At 41.6% G+C, this 20,695-nt stretch overlaps 1 protein-coding gene across 1 annotated transcript in view; it reads left to right on the top strand.

Moving 5' to 3' along the window:
* RCN1 (reticulocalbin 1) overlaps positions 1-15,676 on the top strand; it is a 28,290-nt gene extending 12,614 nt beyond the window's left edge. The window contains exons 4-7 of the mRNA XM_030560273.1: positions 3,952-4,130; positions 4,863-4,923; positions 11,889-12,088; positions 13,051-15,676. Coding sequence (XP_030416133.1) covers positions 3,952-4,130; positions 4,863-4,923; positions 11,889-12,088; positions 13,051-13,158 — 548 coding nt within the window. The 3' untranslated portion in view covers positions 13,159-15,676. The remainder of the gene's footprint in view (positions 1-3,951; positions 4,131-4,862; positions 4,924-11,888; positions 12,089-13,050) is intronic.
* The last annotated feature ends 5,019 nt before the right edge of the window (positions 15,677-20,695 follow it).

Raw genomic sequence — 20,695 nt, forward strand, 5'->3', positions numbered from 1 at the left:
GTTTTAAAATGAAAACGGCATACGTGTGTTTTAAAAATGGTTACCCAAGAAAAAAAGTTAATCACTGATGACACAAGGTTAAATAAGATACAACTGAAATATTCTACTGCACATCTTATTTAAAAAAGTACAGCTTTCAGATGTGATCAAAGGAGACCATCTGAAGGTTCTTTAATTAGGGCAAGTTGTAATCAGAGAGAGACCCAAAGCACTTGAAGGAAGGTATTGACTGAAGTATGTGTCAACATTCTGACTTTCATTCTGGAGGAATAGGCCTCCTACAGACTCAAAGGCCACCTCACACTGCTCTACATGACTGGATGAAATTCATGTCTACGCAGAGGGTCAGCACAATTCTTATGCACCACTTTGATCTCATTTTGAGGGTGTAAGTGAGACTCAGGATGTGCCCAGTTTTGTGCTGACTTTCTACACACACATTTCACTGTGTGCGAGAGCCAGGCTTTGGAGAGTGGCAGATATATCTTGATCTTGTTTTAATGCACAATTAAAATTCACAAAACCATTTCCCAAAGTAGTCATTTAAAAATCAGATGCGTCTATAAGGGCCTTCATTTTGAAATTGTTTTTTCAAGATTTTTAATTAGTTTAGTGATGCTATTTTTCTAGAATTCTCATTCGTATCATACCACTGAGTTTAAATCTCATTGTTTTAAACAAAAATATTTTTTAGGTTCCACCTAGGAGAGAGATAGCTGCTAGATAAACATTAGTGAGTTTCTGAAACCAGAACTCCCTAGTCTTTTCAGTTTTGTTGTTTCTGGGTGGCAGGGGTACCCCCACAGCTCCCAGCTACCACAGGAGGTGGGGGTACTGTGACGGGTTGGATCACAGAAACCCCCTTGGGAGCTGCCACTCGATGTACCAAGACTACTTCTATTCCTGTCTTCCCTGCCAGCTCAGGACTCCAGCACCCTGTTTTGCCAGCCAGACACTCCTGTCTGCTCCAACAAAGACCCAGGGTCTGAATTACCTGCCCCAAAGCTGCAGATTTACCTGCAGAAGTGTGCTGGTTTAGCACTCAGATGCCCAACTCCCAATGGGGTCTAAATCCAAATAAATCCATTTTACCCTGCATAAAGCGTATGCAGGATAAACTCATAAATTGTTCGCCCTCTATAACACTGATAGAGAGAGATGCACAGCTGTTTGCTCCCCCTGATATTAATATATACTCTGAGTTAATTAAAAAGTAAAAAGTGATTTTATTAAATACAGAAAGTAGGATTTAAGTGGTTCCAAATAGTCACAGACAGAACAAAGTACATCACCAGCCAAAAGAAAATAAACTGCGCAAATCTATGTCTAATCAAACTAAATACAGGTAAGTTCCTCACCAGTTCCAGAATGTTCCCTTTTACAGGCTAATCTCCTTTTAGCCTGGGTCCAGCAATCACTCACATCCCTTGCACACTGTCCTTTGTTCCAGTTTCCTTTCAGTATCTTGGGGGCGTGGAGAGGCTCCTTCTTTAGCCAGCTGAAGACAAAATGGAGGGGTCTCTCATGGGTTTAAATAGACTCTCTCTTGTGGGTGGAGACCCCCTTCCTCACTCCTATGCAAAGTCCAGCTCCAAGATGGAGTTCTGGAGTCACCTGGGCAAGTCACATGTCCATGCATGACTCAGTCTTTACAGGCAGAAGCCAATTTACACATGATATCTTGTATGTCTCCAGGAAGACTTCTTATGTGGATTGGAGCCTTCCAAGCTCTTTTGTCTGTTAAGTGCTTCTGGATTGAGCACTTAATTTGCACATTCCTTTCCCGAGAAGTGACCAAATGTTTTAACTAAGGCTACTTAGAAATCAAGCAATTATATAGCCAATGTTCATAACTTTGAACACACAAATGGTGCCTGCATACAACTAGGATGAACATAACCTTTACATAGATATGTTACATGGCATATGTAGCAAAACCCTATTCCAGTTATATCATACATATTTATGAGCACTCCCACCTGGGGTACACTGTCACAGGTACCGTGCAGCTCCCAGCCACTGCATACTGAAGTTACGGAGGTCTGCGGAAGTCACGGATTCTGCGACCTCCATGACCAAATCGTAGCCTTATTCATGATGTAGGAATTGGAGATTGTAGGGATTTTTTGCAGGTCAATCAGCAGTTTCATCTAGCTAAGCATTTTATACTGCATTCATCACTGTGATGCTGGCTGGCTGAGATTTGCAATATAAAATCTTTATGATTTCTTTTTAGAGATATTAGATCATGCTCTTCTTTTAAAAAAACAAACCAAACCAAAAAAAGATAAGTGAGCTTTTCTAAACTGCTCACACGTCATTAATTACCTTAAAAAGATCAGTGGAATCCTTACACAATCAGACTTGGGCAAAAAATCTTTGTGCAGGAACACAAGGACACGGTAAACTTTGTGTTTATCATGGTCCTGAAGCTGCTTGGCCCAGACATAAAGGACTTCTTCCAGTCATAAGCACAGAGTAAACAGAAATCAATTCCCATCATTGAAAAATCTTATCAAATCAAAACTTGCTTGCAATAACCTGCACTGGGGACTCTTATGTGATACAGACTTAAGAGATAAAGACTGAGGGCTTGTCTACATCACAAAGTTGCAGCGCTGGTGAGGGGGTTACAGCGGTGCAACTTAGGTGTACACATCTGCAGGGCATCACCAGCACTGCAACTCCCTGTTTGCAGCGCTGGCCGTACTCCCGTTTTGTCTCGGGTGTAGAGGATCCAGCGCTGGTGATCCAGCGCTGGTAATCAAGTGTAGACACTTACCAGCGCTTTTCTTGACCTCCGTGGAATAAGCAGGTATCCCAGCATACCTGAGGAAGCCTCTGGTAATCAAGCTGGTCTCCTTCCCCGGTTTGCTCTCACGTTCCCCGAACCTCCGTGCAAGCAGGTCTCCTTCCCTGCGGTTTGCAGGGGGGTTCGGGGAACGCGAGAGCAAACCGCGGCGAAGCTGGTCTCCTTCCCCGGTTTGCTCTCGCGTTCCCCGAACCTCCGTGCAAGCAGGTCTCCTTCCCTGCAGTTTGCAGGGGGGTTCGGGGAACGTGAGAGCAAACCGCGGCGAAGCTGGTCTCCTTTCCCGGTTTGCTCTCGCGTTCCCCGAACCTCCCTTGAAGCCGCCCAACAGCGCTGCAGTATGGCCACATCTAACACCACTTGCAGCGCTGGTTGCTGTAAGTGTGGCCACTCTGCAGCGCTGGCCCTATACAGCTGTACTAATACAGCTGTAACAACCAGCGCTGCAAAATTTTAGATGTAGACATACCCTGAGTGATAAAAGCTGGATCAACAGATCCACCCAGAATGACTTCCATGGAATTTGAATTGGGGCCCTAAACGCTATAAAGACGCACTTTCAGCTGGAAGGGGCAAAGGTGGCAGCACTATACCCTGCTAAACAGAAGAATCTACTTCTCTAAATCCTGTATATTCTATGCAACAAGATCATGTCCAAAACCAGGAAAAAAAAAAAACCAGAACAAACATCTCCCTCCTACAAGCTGGGATACAGACTCTTAACTACCTCATCAGCCCTATACAGCAAGAGTCTAAAGCTCTGTACAAGACTCAGCATATATGTAGATAAACTGGATCTAAATGACAGTGATTGTTCGAGGACCTTAATTTCTTAGTTTATGGTAAATTCCACTTGCCCACCTGTAGACCACAATTACTGCTAAACTGAGCTAGTCATTCGTAAGCACAAGTCCTGTGATCACAAACACACTTTAATGGCTGGCCATGAATTTAAGATTTCACAAGGGAAATCCTGACACTTTGGCAACCATCCTGACAATGAACTATTGTAATTTTAGAATCTACAGGATCTAAGTATTTCAGCAGTTTTTTCTATACACTATCATTGCAGTATTGTATCGTGACAATGCAGCAGTATTTTCAGAGACACACACTTCTGAGATTGTCTAACTAATTTCTAGAAAACCCAGAAGAATTTCAAGATGCGACTGATCAACACAGTTTTAAGAAAATGCTGCCCAGGGATGAAAGGCGATTCAAAACTGCAGACCTGGATGGAGACTCAGCTGCCACCCGTGAGGAGTTCACGGCCTTTCTTCATCCGGAGGAGTTTGAGCATATGAAAGACATTGTCGTCTTGGTAAGTAGAGTAAAACCAGTTGAATTCCTTTGCTTTTATTCCTCTGAGCTGTGATGCACTTCCCTAAAATTTCAGTTCAGGATTTTAGAACCAGGCTTGCACATAAATAGTAGCCAGCTCGGGGACAGAAAGGAAAGTGCTTCATGGAATTTACTTCTTTTAGGGCTCGTCTACACATAGACTTGCAGTGAAATTAATAAGTAAGAGTCTTGTTTCAGGTTAACTAGAGTTTTTTTTAAAAAGGGGGGAATAAAAGTATCCATGGCACCAACTTTCACCGGAATAGCAAGAGTTGTGAACAGAATCTAATTTAGATGTGTTGGTGCAAGTTTGTATATAGACAAGCCCTTACTTAAAACTTGGAGTTGGTGTCTGGATTCAAGAGTGATAGGTGCCACCTAGATAGTTCAACAGCAAAGTGGCCAAATCCATTCATATGCATGGAATTTCTTCACTCTGACAGGAGATCTGGGTGTTCCTTGGAATACGAAACTCACGTTGGAGTTGGTCAGTGTCAAGATTTCTGTGCACCAGGAATACAAGAGCAGGCCATCTCCCAAATGTGAAATCTGCCAAAAGGGCAGTGAGAAAAGCCAAACATGGTACAATAACTCAGGATTTCCCTTAGGATTTCAGTTTTGATCATTTTGAGAAGTGGTACCTACTAGTAAAGAGAGCTATTGGAATTTTTGGCAATTTCTTGATCATTTTGACAAAAAAATTGTTTTCCAGGAAACACTGGAGGACATAGACAAAAATGAGGATGGTTTTGTGGATCAAGATGAGTACATTGGTAAGTGCTGGAATGCAGTTGACTCTCCTTAACATTTAGCACAAGTACTTTAGAAATCTCCACTCCACCAGTCCATCTCATCTCAAATCTAAGGCCATGTCTACATCTAAAATTTTGCAGCGCTGGTTGTTACAGCTGTATTAGTACAGCTGTATAGGGCCAGCACTGCAGAGTGGCCACACTTACAGCAACCAGCGCTGCAAGTGGTGTTAGATGTGGCCACACTGCAGCGCTGTTGGGCGGCTTCAAGGGGGGTTCGGGGAACGCGAGAGCAAACCGGGAAAGAAGACCAGCTTCGCCGCGCTTTGCTCTCGCGTTCCCCGAACCACCCTGCAAACCGCAGGGAAGGAGACCTGCTTGTTCGGGGGTTTGGGGAACGCGAGAGCAAACCGGGGAAGGAGACCAGCTTCGCCGCGGTTTGCTCTCGCGTTCCCCGAACCCCCCTGCAAACCGCAGGGAAGGAGACCTGCTTGCTCGGGGTTCGGGGAACGAGAGAGCAAACCGGGAAAGGAGACCAGCTTCGCCGCGGTTTGCTCTCGCGTTCCCCGAACCACCCTGCAAACCGCAGGGAAGGAGACCTGCTTGTTCGGGGGTTCGGGGAACGCGAGAGCAAACCGGGGAAGGAAACCAGCTTCGCCGCGGTTTGCTCTCGCGTTCCCCGAACCCCCCTGCAAACCGCAGGGAAGGAGACCTGCTTGCTCGGGGAACGCAAGAGCAAACCGGGGAAGGAGACCAGCTTCGCCGCGGTTTGCTCTCGCGTTCCCCGAACCACCCTGCAAACCGCAGGGAAGGAGACCTGCTTGCTCGGGGGTTCGGGGAACGAGAGAGCAAACCGGGAAAGGAGACCAGCTTCGCCGCGGTTTGCTCTCGCGTTCCCCGAACCACCCTGCAAACCGCAGGGAAGGAGACCTGCTTGTTCAGGGAACGCGAGAGCAAACCGGGGAAGGAGACCAGCTTCGCCGCGGTTTGCTCTCGTGTTCCCCGAACCCCCCTGCAAACCGCAGGGAAGGAGACCTGCTTGTTCGGGGAATGCGAGAGCAAACCGGGGAAGGAGACCAGCTTCGCCGCGGTTTGCTCTCGCGTTCCCCGAACCACCCTGCAAACTGCAGGGAAGGAGACCTGCTTGCTCGGGGTTCGGGGAACGAGAGAGCAAACCGGGAAAGGAGACCAGCTTCACCGCGGTTTGCTCTCGCGTTCCCGGAACCACCCAGCAAACCTCAAGGAAGGAGACCTGCTTGCTCGGGGTTCGGGGAACGCGAGAGCAAACCGGGGAAGGAGACCAGCTTGATTACCAGAGGCTTCCTCAGGTATGCTGGGTTACCTGCTTATTCCACGGAGGTCAAGAAAAGCGCTGATAAGTGTCTATACTTGATTACCAGCGCTGGATCACCAGCGCTGGATCCTCTATACCCGAGACAAAACGGGAGTACGGCCAGCGCTGCAAACAGGGAGTTGCAGCGCTGGTGGTGCCCTGCAGATGTGTACACTTCATAAGTTGCAGCGCTGTAACTCCCTCACCAGCGCTGCAACTTTCTGATGTAGACAAGCCCTAAGTCAACACTTGTATCACAAGGAAGAACACCTCCATGCCCATACTCAGTCATTTTAAACAAAGAAAACCAAGAAGTTTTTGTCAATTTTAGGCATGTAGTGACACCAGAGCAAAGTCTACCTAATGCTTTCCATTTATAAAACTCTGTTTTTAGTTTCTTACAACTTTGGCAAACTTAAAAGATGAGGGCTGATTTTTTTTTCCATGCCCAATGTCTACCTAAAAGTCATTTTTTTTCCCCCTGAGGAAGTCAGGTAAAATGGTTCAGCCACTTCCAAGAAAAAGGTTAGAGAAAAATGTTGTTTCTCCCATGTTTAAAAAAAAAAATTAACTGTTTCCTTGTGAAGCTCTAGTCCTTTCATGTTTTGGAGTGAAGACTTGAAATTTGGTGAGGGAGGGGTGGAAAGGGTCAGCCTCTCATCAGGGATGTGCCTTTTGCAGCGCCTGTGAAAATATGGCCAAATTACAAGTTTCTGAAAAAAAATCAGTTCCCATATGCTTGGTCTTGTTAGCATTTGGCAACTAAATTCTCTGAAGATTCCACCTGCACTGACCATGCTTCATCTTCACACAGTTCCATTCAGGTGCGATCTCCATAGTGAGTGATCACGCTCTGACCTTCTGCTGCAGGAGCTGAGCTGGGGATAGGTTGCTCCTCCCAAGAGCCAGGGCTCCCTGCTGTGATGTCAATGCTTCCCCGATGGAACCCAGGCAGCATGGAGGAGCCTGCCTCAAGTGCAGAGGGACCGCGAAGGGGAGGAGGCAGAGTGCATAGGCAGGGGAGGGGTTGACATTTGGGAGGGAAGTGGATTGGAGCAGGAGCAGAGGTGGGGCAGGATATAGGAGTGGGATAAGAACAAAATGCTCAGTGAGACAGGAATAGAAAATGTGTGTGGTGGAGAGAGCAGGAGCTGGAGGTGGGAGGATACAAGCAGATTGGGGATTGTTGGAGATAGGAGGTCCTGGCAAGAGTTGGGTAAGGGGCAGAAGCAGAGGAAGGAGTTGGGGAAGGAGACAGGGAGGGGAACAGGAGGAGGAGCTGGGGAAGGCTAGGAGCGGGGGTTGGGGACTGGCAGCAGGGAAACAGGGGCAGAAGCTGGGGAGAAGGTAGGAGCAGAAGAGGACAGGGAGAGACTGGGGCAAAAAAGAGTCTATAACCATTAGAGAACACTCCCTTACAGAACCCAGAATCAAACCCTTTATGTCTGAGTCTCATCATTCCTTTGCTGTCTAGAAAATAGCTGTGACGCCCACTGACAAAATGGGCCTCTCCATCCTTTCTAGTGGCCGGTCCATATAAGATAACAACCTTCTACTGCTACCAATTAGGACTGTCAATCTCAGTTAACTCACACAATTAACTCAAAAAGATTAATCGCGATTAAAAAAAATCACGATTAATCGTAGCGTTAATTGTACTGTAAAGCAATAGAATACCAATTGAAATGTATTAAATATTTGTGGATGTTTTTCTACATTTTCAAATATATTGATTTCAGTTACAACATAGAATACAAAGTGTATAGCGCTCACTTTATCATTTTTACAGTGTAAATATTTGTGATAAAATAATATAAACAAAAGAAATAGTATTTTTCAATTCACCTCATACAAGTACTGTAGTGCAGTCTCTTTATCCTGAAAATACAACTTACAAATGTAGATTTTTTTTTGTTACATAACTGCACTCCAAAAGCAAAACTGTAAAACTTTACAGCCTACAAGTCCACTCAGTCCTACTGCTTGTTCAGCCAATCACTAAGACAAAAACGTTTATTTACATTTATGGGAGATAATATTGCCCGCTTCTTATTTACAATGTCACCAGAAAGTGAGAACAGGCATTCTCATGGCGCTTTAATAGCCGGTATTGCAAGGTATTTACGTGCCAGATATGCTAACGATTCATATGCGTCTTCATGCTTCGGCCATCATTCCAGAGGACATGCTTCCATGCTGATGACGCTTGTTAAAAAAAAAATGTATTAATTACATTTTTGACTGAATTCCTTGGGGGAGAATGGTACGTCTCCTGCTCTGTTTTACCTGCATTCTGCCATATATTTCAAGTTAGAGCAGTCTCGGATGATGACCCCGTCAGCACATGTTGTTCGTTTTAAGAGCACTTTCACTGCAAATTTGACAAAATGCAAAGAAGGTACCAATGTGAGATTTTTAAAGATAGCTACGCACTTGATCCAAGGTTTAAGAATTTGAAGTCCCTTCCAAAATCTGAGAGGGACGAGGTGTGAAGCATGCTTTCAGAGTCTTATAAGAGCAACACTTCAATGTGGAAATTACAAAACCCAAACCAAAAAAAGAATCTTAATCTTCTGCTGGTGGCATCTGACTCAGATGATGAAAGTGAACATGCATCGGGCCGCACTGCTTCAGATTGTTATCGACAGAACCTGTCATCACCCTGGACATGTCCTCTGGAATAGTGGTCGAAGCATGAAGGGACACACAAATCTTTAGCGCGTCTGGCACATAAATATCTTGTGATGCTGGCTACAACAGTGCCATCATATGAACACCTGTTGTCACTTTCAGGTGACATTGTAAACAAGAGGCAGGCAGCATTATCTCCTGCAAATGTAAACAAACTTCTTTGTCTGAATGATTGACTGAACAAGAAGTAGGAAAGAGTGGACTTGTAGACTCTGAAGTTTTATATTGTTTTATTTTTGAGTGCAGTTTTTTTTTGTACATAATTCTACATTTATAAGTTCAACGTCCACAATAGAGATTGCATTACAGTACTTGTATGAGGTGAATTGAAAAATACTATTTCTTTTAAGGGCAAATATTTGTAATAAAAATAGGTATTCTATTTTTTAACAGCGCGATTAATCAAAAAATTAATTGTACGATTAATTGTGATTAATTTTTTAAATTGCCTAACAGCACTACTACTAATTTTTCTGTTAGCTCAAGTGGAGGACAGTGGTGTAGCTCTAAGGATCCCAATGCTGCTGTTGATGCATGTGTGGGATTTAGGATGGTTCCACAGGATGGAATTTTTAGTTTTTCAATTTTGACTTTTTTTAAACTTGCATTAAAAATAAACTATTACCAGGACATTAAATTTGCAAAGGCAAGCACTCAGAAGTTGTGAAATACCTGAATTAAAGATTAGTCGTGCACCACTCTAGTGGCACAAAGGAGCAAAATGGGAAATGTAAACTGCAGGTCTGTTCCTGCAAGTTATTTTAGTCAAAATTCAGGCACACTGGGTTTTTGTCTGCTCTCTTGCTCTCAGAGCCAGGAAGGTATAGTGGCAGCATAAGACAGGGACTCAGCAGTAAAGGATGTGTGTGTTATACTTGTGAAAGGTCATGCTGACACTGAAGCTAGCGTCTCACTCTGCCCCTTTGTGACTGATTTTTTTTAATCAGGAAATTTGCACCATTAAAGCATTGGACCAAACTCAGATAAAATCTTTTTGTTTCTAATGCTACCGTAAAGATCACTCATCACATACAATCAGGAACAATATCCACACCTTAATTAATCACAGGGGGTTCTATTCCTTGGAAATATAGTTAGCCTTAAGATGTGAATGCTTTTGTATGACTGAAATAACAGAGCAGCATAATTTCCCCAGTAATTTAAGTTTATTCAGTGACACTACCTACATATAATTACAAGGTAGTTGTCAACATTCGTTACCATATGAATGCTGGTTCCTCTTGTCTTCTATAGATAGGAGCATAGAATGTTGTTGTCACGACCACCTCACATTGGCAAAGATGATAAAATCAAATTGACGGGACATGTCAGTTGCTTCAAATAAACAATGTAACTCTTGTATGCCTGCACTTATTAAAAAATAAAATAAAGAGTAACATTGCGTGGTTCTTGAAGTTTTCTTCAACAGTTACGATAATTTAGGCACAAATTTTCCCTTGTGCTTTGATTAGACTATACAGAGCAGCAATTTTTTTTGCTTTAAACTATGGCTACAGTACGTCATACTCACATTTTTGCTTTGTGTAGATTAAAAATAAATAAATCCCGCACAGACATTGCACAGCTTGTTTTTCCTCCCCATCAAAGGCCCAATCTAAAGTCAATTGAAGGCACTGGCCCTTCTCCATTGACTTCAATAGGCTTTGTATCAGGTCCCAAGAAAGTTTAGAAACTAAAAATTCCCAATCATGTTATAACACCTAGATAGAATGGGCCAAATTCTCACTAAAATGAGCATACTCAGTTCTATTAGTCATGGGAGCTACATCCACTTACGGCAGTGGAGAATCCAGCCTAGTACAGTACATACATGTTGTTTTTATTGCTAATTTTGGACCAAATCTTCAAGAGGGTTGCACCTACACCTCCCATGGATGGAGTTGGCCTCAAGCTTAGCCTGACCTAGAACCATGTGAACAATCTTGACAACCAAAACCATATTGGGCTGCGAGCAGAGGCCAAAAAATAGGTTTTAGTTTTAAACAGGACAGTAGTAGAGGTTGGGGGTGGGAAAGAATGAGCCTCACTGACAGGGGGAGTTGATTGGTGTGCGAGTCCTGATGGGAGGACCAGGGCAATGAGCAACAGAACTGATCATCCACTGTCTATCACAAGTTGTTTCCCTAGCCTAGGTCACCAATGAGTGGGCTGTATCATGTCCATAAGGTACCTTCCGCACAGTAGGTACCTCTCTCATGTATATCAACTCATGCTGCATCACAACTCTTCTGATCTTTTCCTAGTATAGCGCAGCCCCTTACCTTCCAGCGGAGTTTGCTGCAGTTTGTTCAGTAGTCCAGGGTTAAAAAAGGAACATATCTACTCAGCTGTATTTCTCTCACACAGAGACTTCCATAAAAGCAGGACAAAAGCCACCCAGTTCCATTTAGCAGATTTTTGTTTCCTTAAGCTTTCCTGTGCCTTTTATTCCCTCGTCCACTTTCTGGTTGGATTCTGATGTTATCGACAAAGACACTTGCTGGCAGGGACAAGATGCAGTGCAGCTGTGGGTCTTCTCCTCTTTCCCCAATACCTCTGAGCTCATCTTGAAAGAGCATGAGTGCAGATTAAGAGAGGATCCTGAAAGAGCGTTACATCACCACATGCTTGTAACCTGGGTAAAAAAAATCACTGAGTGAAGACATTCGGGGCCAATTTGCTTTTCAGTTACACCTGGGACTGCCCATTAACTTACGTGGCATTGCTCTGGCATCCTAAAAGGGTGATCTTAGAATGGCTAAAACTAACAATAGTGAAGCCATTTGAGCAAAGCAAGGTGCATATCCATGTGCCCATTCCTCTTCCACCTATGCCCTGCCCCACACAACATACAATACCTCTGTGCAAGCTATTACTGTGATATTTCTACTACTAGCCTGTCTTCATTTTGTGCATAATTTGCAAGCTAAATAGGACTTTGAAACCTTTGTTTCTCCTCTAGCTGATATGTTTTCACATGAGGAAGGTGGACCCGAACCTGACTGGGTAATTACTGAGCGTGAGCAGTTTTCAGATTTTCGAGATATAAACAAGGATGGGAAGTTGGATAAAGAGGAGATTCGGCACTGGATTCTCCCACAAGACTATGATCACGCACAAGCTGAAGCCAGGCACTTAGTCTATGAATCCGACGTAGACAAGGTACTCATTGCTCTGGTATATTTCATAAATGTTAGATTAAGTGTTTAAGTGGTTCCCTTTAGTTTCAGCCAGCAAGAGATGATTCTTAATGACTTTTCTTATTAGTAGAGTCTGAGTAGAGCTTCAGATGATAAAAATGGTTTTGCTAATGCCTTACTGCAACAAAATAAATTTGAGTTGATAAAAGTAAGAAACCACAAGAAATAGCTGATAAAATAAGTATGAACTCAGGTAGGCCCATTGGCTGTCCTAGTGTTAGAGAGATTTCCAACCTATGTCCCTACACCCAAAAATTCTAACAGAGATTTTTCTCTTTTGAAAGGGCGCATGGACATTTATGAATAAAACTGGACTAAGAGATAAATAGGAGAGAGATAAAAATAGAAGACTATAAGAAATAAGAAAGATTTGCAGCTTAAGGTCTGGCCCATCCCTTCTGCCTCCACTATGATGGGGACTAATAATTCAGCAGCACCTGGATAGGAGCCATTGCTCAGCAGAATTTTTCCCCTCTCTCCAACCCTGCAGATGCTCCACTGCTGGAGTTTGGAAGATCAAGACACCCTTATATAGAACTGACTTTAGAAGGATTTCACTTCAGTTATTAAATGTAGGTGATCATCATCACCAAAACCAAAGAGAAAATATTTTCATATTAATAATCAAAAAAGAAAAGTTAAAAACAAAAGGTGAGGTTGCACAAGTAGTCGAGTCCCACATTCCTACTGCTGAAAGTTCTGTGTAGGAATCAGTTAATTATGAAATTGAGTGAAATGCAGACCTTAGTGAAACCAATGGGATTATGCCATTGACTTCCACTAGGGGCCAGCATTTCACCCACTGCCTGCAGCCTCTTTGAAGAATTTTCTCCTACTGGGCATCTCGGAAAACTGTACTGATGTTTCTTTTACCTGGTATTTAAAATGTTCTAATAGAGACTTAATTTTTTTCCCCCCTCCCAGGATCAAAAGTTAACCAAAGACGAGATTCTAGAGAACTGGAACATGTTTGTTGGCAGCCAAGCTACCAATTATGGGGAAGATCTCACAAAAAATCACGATGAACTATGATATTTTTTACAACTGAGTGTGCCACAGACTGTTCAGTTTCTTACCACATTAATGACATGACTGTGGTTTTTTTCCAGTGAATAACTTGCACCAATATGTTTTTAACAGAGCAGCTTATTACCTCAGAAACGGGGTAGAAATAGCCTCTTACTCTGCACCATTAAATGCAAGAGCTAGTCACTATGATTTTATTTAAAAAAACCCTCACTGTTCTGAATAGACTGCAGTATCACTTTGGGAATGAATGTCTAAGACTTAGTTCTTAGGCTCATTAGAAGTTGTTCATATTTTCTTTAAATGCCGTTGTTTTATCTGTAGGGAAATGCAGTTTTGATCAGGAAGAAACTTATTGAATGTTTAAACAGATTCCAAGTTTAGTGTTTGTTTTTTTAAAAAATAGTAACTAAGAATTTAGAACCATATTCTCCCTTTCCCATGTAAAGGAGAGATCTTACCTGATAAGAGCCATCGCCTTTTTTCCTCCATGCTGCAGTCTTTCCTCCTGGTTGGGTCCAGAGGTGCTGAATGAATAAGACCTCTTGGAATATAGGCATGTGCACCAGCCCTATGGATCTTAACCATTTGAGCGCAACATCTACAACTACTCACTGCCCCCAGCTCCCTTTCACTAATCAGAAGTAGCACATCTGTCACACTGGCTGTCACTCCAAGGTTGTTCTTTGATGAGGACAATAAAGTCCATGTTGACAATTACTACTACTAACAGCAGAAGTAATATGGGATGGTTGGTGGGCTGTTGGTTATGTTGTTTCCTGAGAATAATTATGGCACATGGACCTGTTTTCCAACTCATCCCACACTTTGTATGAGTTACACACTCCACTTTTATCATGGAGGGCCTTTGCTGACTCATTCATGTCACATGGAAAAGAAATGAGACATCTACCCTCTGGACCCTTCTTGAGATTATGGGCCTTCTGTTCTCCTCTGTGCTGCATCAGGGATGCATGTGGTTTAAAGTGCTGGTTTGTATATATACACACATTTATATCACCAAATTGTACCATAGATGGATGGTTTTCCTTCAGAACAGTAAACCTTCCATATGGCTGCATTTTTTACTGTATAATATGAGCTGTTCTTTTTTATATACACGTGTGTGGGTTTTTTAGCTCCTTTACTGAGTTGACATGCACAATAAAACTATGACATTCTTTTTGATACTATGAACGTGCAGAAATGTTAGAGGAGTCATGTGGGAGGGGGAAGTAAAGAGAGGAACCAACAGCAAGCTTTTAAACAGTAGCTCCAAAAATTGTGGTCTCCGGACCATAGGTAGACCACGAAGCACTTGCTGGTGGCCCACAGAGAGCTAGCTGGGCACATGCCATGGTTCCTTCTTATTTCCAACTGATAAATCACACCAAAGGAAGATAAAAATATGTTATGTTCCATGTAAAGAATGGAAGGGGAGGCATCCACAAGACATTCCCTTTAGGATGTGTGCTCCATGTTCTGAAAAAAAGCTTGAGAACCCCCATTTTAAACACCGAGCAGGGTCATTCTGCTGGTGACTTCACACTTGGGGATATTATTTTTGGATGCAAATTAATTTCAAGACCAGCTAAAAAATTAAAAAGTGATAATCTAGGCCAGAGGGAAAAAATCCTTAAAAATACATTTCTACTTGGAAAAGTGACTAATAGTGACTGTGTAAAAATGGCACCATTTTATTCAATGCTGCATAGGCCTTGTTCTAATCCTCTGCATGAGGTTGAATTTCTCCCCCTATGCATATTCTGAATTATATCTGCAGAGTTAAAACAACAAAGAAAAGTTGTGCTCCTTTTTACTCCAGTTGGCAATGCAGAGTCAATGCAGCCATGGGAGAATGAGCTGGAGTCTGTTCTGATTTATGCCTTATCAGTCAACAGAATTGTCAGTTAAGTTCCAAATGTAAGCTCAAATTCTTTCTTCAGTTATAACTATGTGACTCCAAGGTATACAAGGCATGCATGGGTATCACTGGGGGTGTAATCTGCCTTGCCTAGTCATACACTGGTAATAATACAGTGAGCCAGAAAGAACACAGCTTTTATCTCAGACAGATCGTGTGTGTTTTTTCTGTTTGGTTGGGTTTTTTTGTTTTTTTGTAAACTGAGCAGATTTGTTCTGGAAATTGCTGAAAAGGCAACCCTGGAACCACCTCTTCCATAAACAATGTCATTTTTACAGGGTCACTTTTCAGAGAACAAGTGCATTTTAGGTCATCCTCTGTTTCAATTCAAACTAGATTCCATCTAGTTTCGGCTAGTATAGATAATTTTGATAACATGTTGTAACTTGGTTTCTACCTTACTATGACATTGCCTAAAATGTCTGTTAAAACCTCTGCTTCTTACACTAAAATGCAGTAGGACAAAATGTGATAAGCCACAAGCAAACACTTTTGTCTCTGCTCTTCCAGTACCCATGAGTTCAAAGTGATGTTTCAATGCAATGTTATCTGTGAAACAATAAAACTGTGTCTTGGCACAGAAACAGAATTTCTCTGCAGTGTTTAGTTTATTATTTGACTGTGTAGCTACGTTACTGCATACTTCATTAGTCATAAACATTTCTGGGAGTGTTCATCTTGAATAGTGGTTTCATACTGAGATTTCGATATTTTAAAAAAACTTTGGAATGCTTCCCACACACAGCTAGCATGTGCCAATTCTACTGCAGCTCCTAAATGTTTCAGACAAAATGCTCTTTCAAACAAACAAACAAACAAACAAACAAACCTCCAATGGGGGCTCGGTGCTGAGACATCAGGCATCAATGTCTCCATCCAAACATGACACTGCTGAATATACCATATTCTGTTCATACAGCGCTGCATGCAAGTTTTGACAAGCAAAGTTTCTTCTATATATTGTTTGGATATTTGAGAGCACTAAGATCAAACAGGACACAATTCTGCAGCCCAGTGTCTTCTGAATGTCTAATTATGCAGATAATATCCAAATACAAAAGTAGGCTCCATTGACGTCAGTGAGATTACTCACATGAGTATGGCCTGTAAGCTTAGGCCTATGAAATTTTACTGAAAGATTTAAATCAAATACATGAAAATGCTAAATAGGTTTTAAAGTGTCCATTTGTGGAGAAAATTCATCACCGGCTTAAAACTAGATTAAAATAATTAGTTAATCAAAATTAGTGAATAACCTTAACATGACCATGCACATTTACATTTTGCTTTACAAAATATTTAAAAGGTATTTAGAAAGGCAGCTTACAATTTCATTCTAAAGGCTTCTCTTCTTTCTGCAGTTCTTTTAAGTTTCACTTACCAAGGCTCAGGAATAGAGTACATTTTGTGTACTAAATCTTCCTTTCAAACTCAATACACTAAGAAAGAGTAACTCTAAAAGAGACTAGAGTTTCTGGGTTTAAATTTAACACTATTTAAGGAAAGCAAACCTTTGCTAGGGGATATAACTGTTAACATTGTGATTTTTCAAATCTAAGGTTTCTAATGGGGTTTGACTGTTCCAGAGATAACGTATTTTTTCTAGGTAACATATTTCAAGTTCGATTATGAGCAAATGTTACAAAATTTTAGTGTAATGTGAAATACTGTAATGTCAGATAGCATTATTTATCTGCTTAATATGACTAAAACCATTAATTGCTGGGAGCCACAATTCATCCCAGCAACATGAAAATCCATTTTGTGCCTATCTTGTCAGTTATTGCAGATTTTCATAATGAATTGTGAAATGGTGAAATTCTTTTGGGAAATGTGTTTGTATATTTCAACCTGCAGGTTCTGTACGGTCACTTTTATTACACAGATCCTCCATTAACTAAATGTTTTCATTATGGCGGTGCCATGACACATCAACGATGCATGTTTTATCCTTTTAGATATCTGGAATAGTCTTTATTATTGTACATGCAGTTTTAATTATTAGAATTTATGAAATGAACTAAGTGGCTAATGTTCATTGACTTATATTTCCATTTAATGATTCAATCAGGTTAAATCTGTCCCCTCTTCCAGTCAAGGTACTATATGTAACTCCCTGAGGAAAGGTAAAATACTGCACATACTGATCTAATTACTTTCCACAATGATATTAAAATGGTTGCCTAATGCTTTACTATTTGCAATACAGAAGCTAACCTTCTCCCACTAAAGTCAATGGCAAAACGCCTCTCTTCCAGTCACTTTAAAGAAAGCAAGATTGAGGCCTTAGCTTCTACCTGTTATATAAACTAATGGTAGAACAATGGGCCAATCAGAAGCCAGAGTAGAAACAATCTTGTGCCCGCTCAGGTCCTGATTCTGTTCTCACACCAGTGTAATTCTGTTAACTTCTAGGGAGTTTGTCCTGATTTACACTGAAATAAGTTAAGAGCAGATTCAGGTCAGGAATCTCCATTTCAGTGAAACTAAGGTACAATGAACTGTCAGCCTATTTGAATGACAAATCTACTTACAATAGTCTCTTGCTTGCCAATTCACTGAACGGTATTGGCGCCATTCTTACAGTGCAAGTAAGTCCTACCAAATGTAACCAACATTCCTTAGCCAGTCAGACAATAAGCAGCAAACTGGTAATGTCTATAGTGGAAGGGGAAGGGGGCAATCTTAGCTTCATGTCTGGTCTGACATATGGTGGGAACAGAGGACTTGCATTCAAATGCTTAGAGGTTTCCATCATGAGCAAGCACCATCTTAATTTTGCTCCACCTATATAATTCAGTTTATGCTTCTAACTCAAAGTACCAATGTGTTCTTAGTCAAAAACTGTTTCAGTGTCTTGTGCACAGAGATGGGTGGGTAAGCCAAGGCTGATGACTGCAAATGAGGTGTTAACGTTAGTTGCTCTACTGAAGTTTCTCAGAAACCATGGCATTTTATTTATTTTAAGCCCAGTATTGAATGCCATTATTACAAATCTGATAAACTTTAGAGCAATCTAAGCTAAAGCAGGTATTAGCATTCCCGCAGTGAAGTGTAATGTACCGGTTTTGATTGTGCATGCATGTTTGTGTAAGCACATATGCATCTTCCGCTTCTCCACTTGACGGAATGAGAGACTTTTTTCTAGTGCTTAGGATTCTGTTGCTCAATGTAGGCTAGTCACACACCCCCGCCCCCACAATCTATCTATACACACACACACACACACACACTAATACTTGTACTGACAGCTAAGAGCGATTCAAAATGTTAGGGACTCTTGTTTTGGGAGCAGAAGTTCCCAAGTTCCAATCCTCACTCTGCACATTTGCCATTTACATTGGTCACCTTTAAAATCATGCCTATTTTGTCTTAGATAAATATATACCATTTAGCTCAGTACTTGCAATAATACCTAACTTTCTCTATAGTTATTACAAGGAAAATCCAGAATACTGCAGATACCCAGATAAAAAAATACATTTGTCTACACAACCACTTACGTCTGTATAATTTACATCACTCCAGGGTGTAAGTAATCACACCCCGAGCAACATAAGTAAACTGACTTAAGCGCTAGTGTAGACCGCGCTATGTTGTCAGGAGAGCTTTTCCCGCTGACATGGCTACCACCTCTTGCGGAGGCAGAGTAATGAAGTTGATGGGAGTGCTCTCTCCCGTAGGCTGAGAGCAGCTTCAGCAGACACACTACAGTGGCACAGCTGCGCTGCTGTAGTGCTTCTAGTGTAGACTAGCCAGTTACCAGAGGTAATTGGCAAGTTTTTAAGTCTGACAAGTTCAGTTGGTGATAGTGGTGTATAGTGTTTGAAGCTATGATTTGTTTACAAGAGTTTTTTATTGCATGTGAAACAGACTATTTTAATTCCAAGATCGCTATATAAAGCCAGAGGCATGGTATTGAATCTGACCATTTAGCAGCAGTGGTATTAGAAATACGTTTGACATTTCATTGTAACAATAGAAACTTCAGGATCTATCATAGAAATCTTTCACCAATTAAATGGGAAATCATTTATTGACATGAACATAGATGGACCGTCCATAAAACAAAAGTACATAGGATCAAGGTGGAAAGAAAGGTAAAGACATTACTGCAGCTTCTGAAAGCATCTCTTAAAATCATCTGGTAGGCTTATTGGTGTTTTTGTGGTTGGTGTTACAAAGACATGAGTTGATAATCCAGCACATGCTACTCTCTCAAACATTTACAGTACTGGACTGTCTAAGAAACAGCCACCAATAAGTGTGTTGTGATGTAATCCAGGTGGGTTCTAATGAGGTGTAGGTGGAAATAAGGCTAGACAGTAGTGTACACTGGATCGTCTTATCTTCTCCACTCCTAAAGCACCCAGTGGATTCTGAGGAAATTCGATGGGCCTATGAAATGAACATCTAGTGGTCACCATGAATCCCACCATTGAAGAGGTTAATGTATTGGTATCAAGCCCACAATACCTAGAAAATTAAACAAAAATCATTCCAGATATTAATTTCTAACCCCATATGGCATGGATTTCTCAGAACTGGCACTTCCTGGTTCTGTTGGGCAAAAAGCCAGCACATTTTATGTTTCAATAAGAAGATAAACACCTTTATTTTAGTATTACATCAACTGCAAGATTTATATTGGCATGCCAAAGGCCAAGAGATTACTGACTGCACCGACAAGCACCCTCCTCCCGGCCTTATGCCATACATTTTAGATTCAGCTGAGCTGATGTTCTTTGCTTCCACTCCATCTCACACGGACTCTCAGTGTCAAGACACAAGAGAAAGAAAGAAATGCTATCCCAGAATTCATCAAGTGAAAAGGTACAATACAATTGCATCTCTCAAATTTCCTGAATCTTTCATTTGATGATAATGTAGAGATAATACATTTCAAGATCATAAGGAGAACCTCATAAGGAACCACAAGTGAATTTCATGGGAAATGAGAATTAGAGAAGATAGTGACTGGACAGGTCCTATAACTCTGGCAAAAAAATATAAAAAAAAAATCAAAGGCTTCTTCCCCCATACCATCACTTTCCAAATTAAAACTTCATCACATCAAAATCTTTCCTTATTCCATTCACTGTTGTGGTAAGCACCTCCTGACTGGAGCCTACACCTAGCACCCTTCCCCCAGGTCAGAATCCCCTCCTGCACAAAACTCCCTCCCAGAGCCCACACCTCTCACCCTCTCCTGCACCCTAACAGTCTGCCCCACCCTGGAGCACCCTCCTGCACCCAAACTCCCTCCCAGAAAGAAACTAATATAACAGCTGTTCTAAGGTAAGATGTAGGCTATTTTCAATTAACTTAACTATATTCAACTTGTTTTAAGACTGAAATGTAACCATGGAACGGCTTTATGTCAATTAAAAGCCAAGTTTAGTATAGCGTTAATAGCCTCGATGCCATAATTGTGATAATTTTGTTTTAAATCAGGAAAAAGACTTCTACACAGGGGCCCCACAAAATCTAATAGTCCCCGGCCCACAGGGGAATTAATCCGGCCCTGGTTTTATGGTCATAACAAAGGCTATGAATTGACTTTGTAAATAGAACAGAACCTTTCAAACCAACATAAGGAACTAGAGGTTGAGTTATTGG

This window comes from Gopherus evgoodei, chromosome 4 (genome assembly GCF_007399415.2).
Source record: "Gopherus evgoodei ecotype Sinaloan lineage chromosome 4, rGopEvg1_v1.p, whole genome shotgun sequence".
NCBI lineage: Eukaryota > Metazoa > Chordata > Testudines > Testudinidae > Gopherus > Gopherus evgoodei.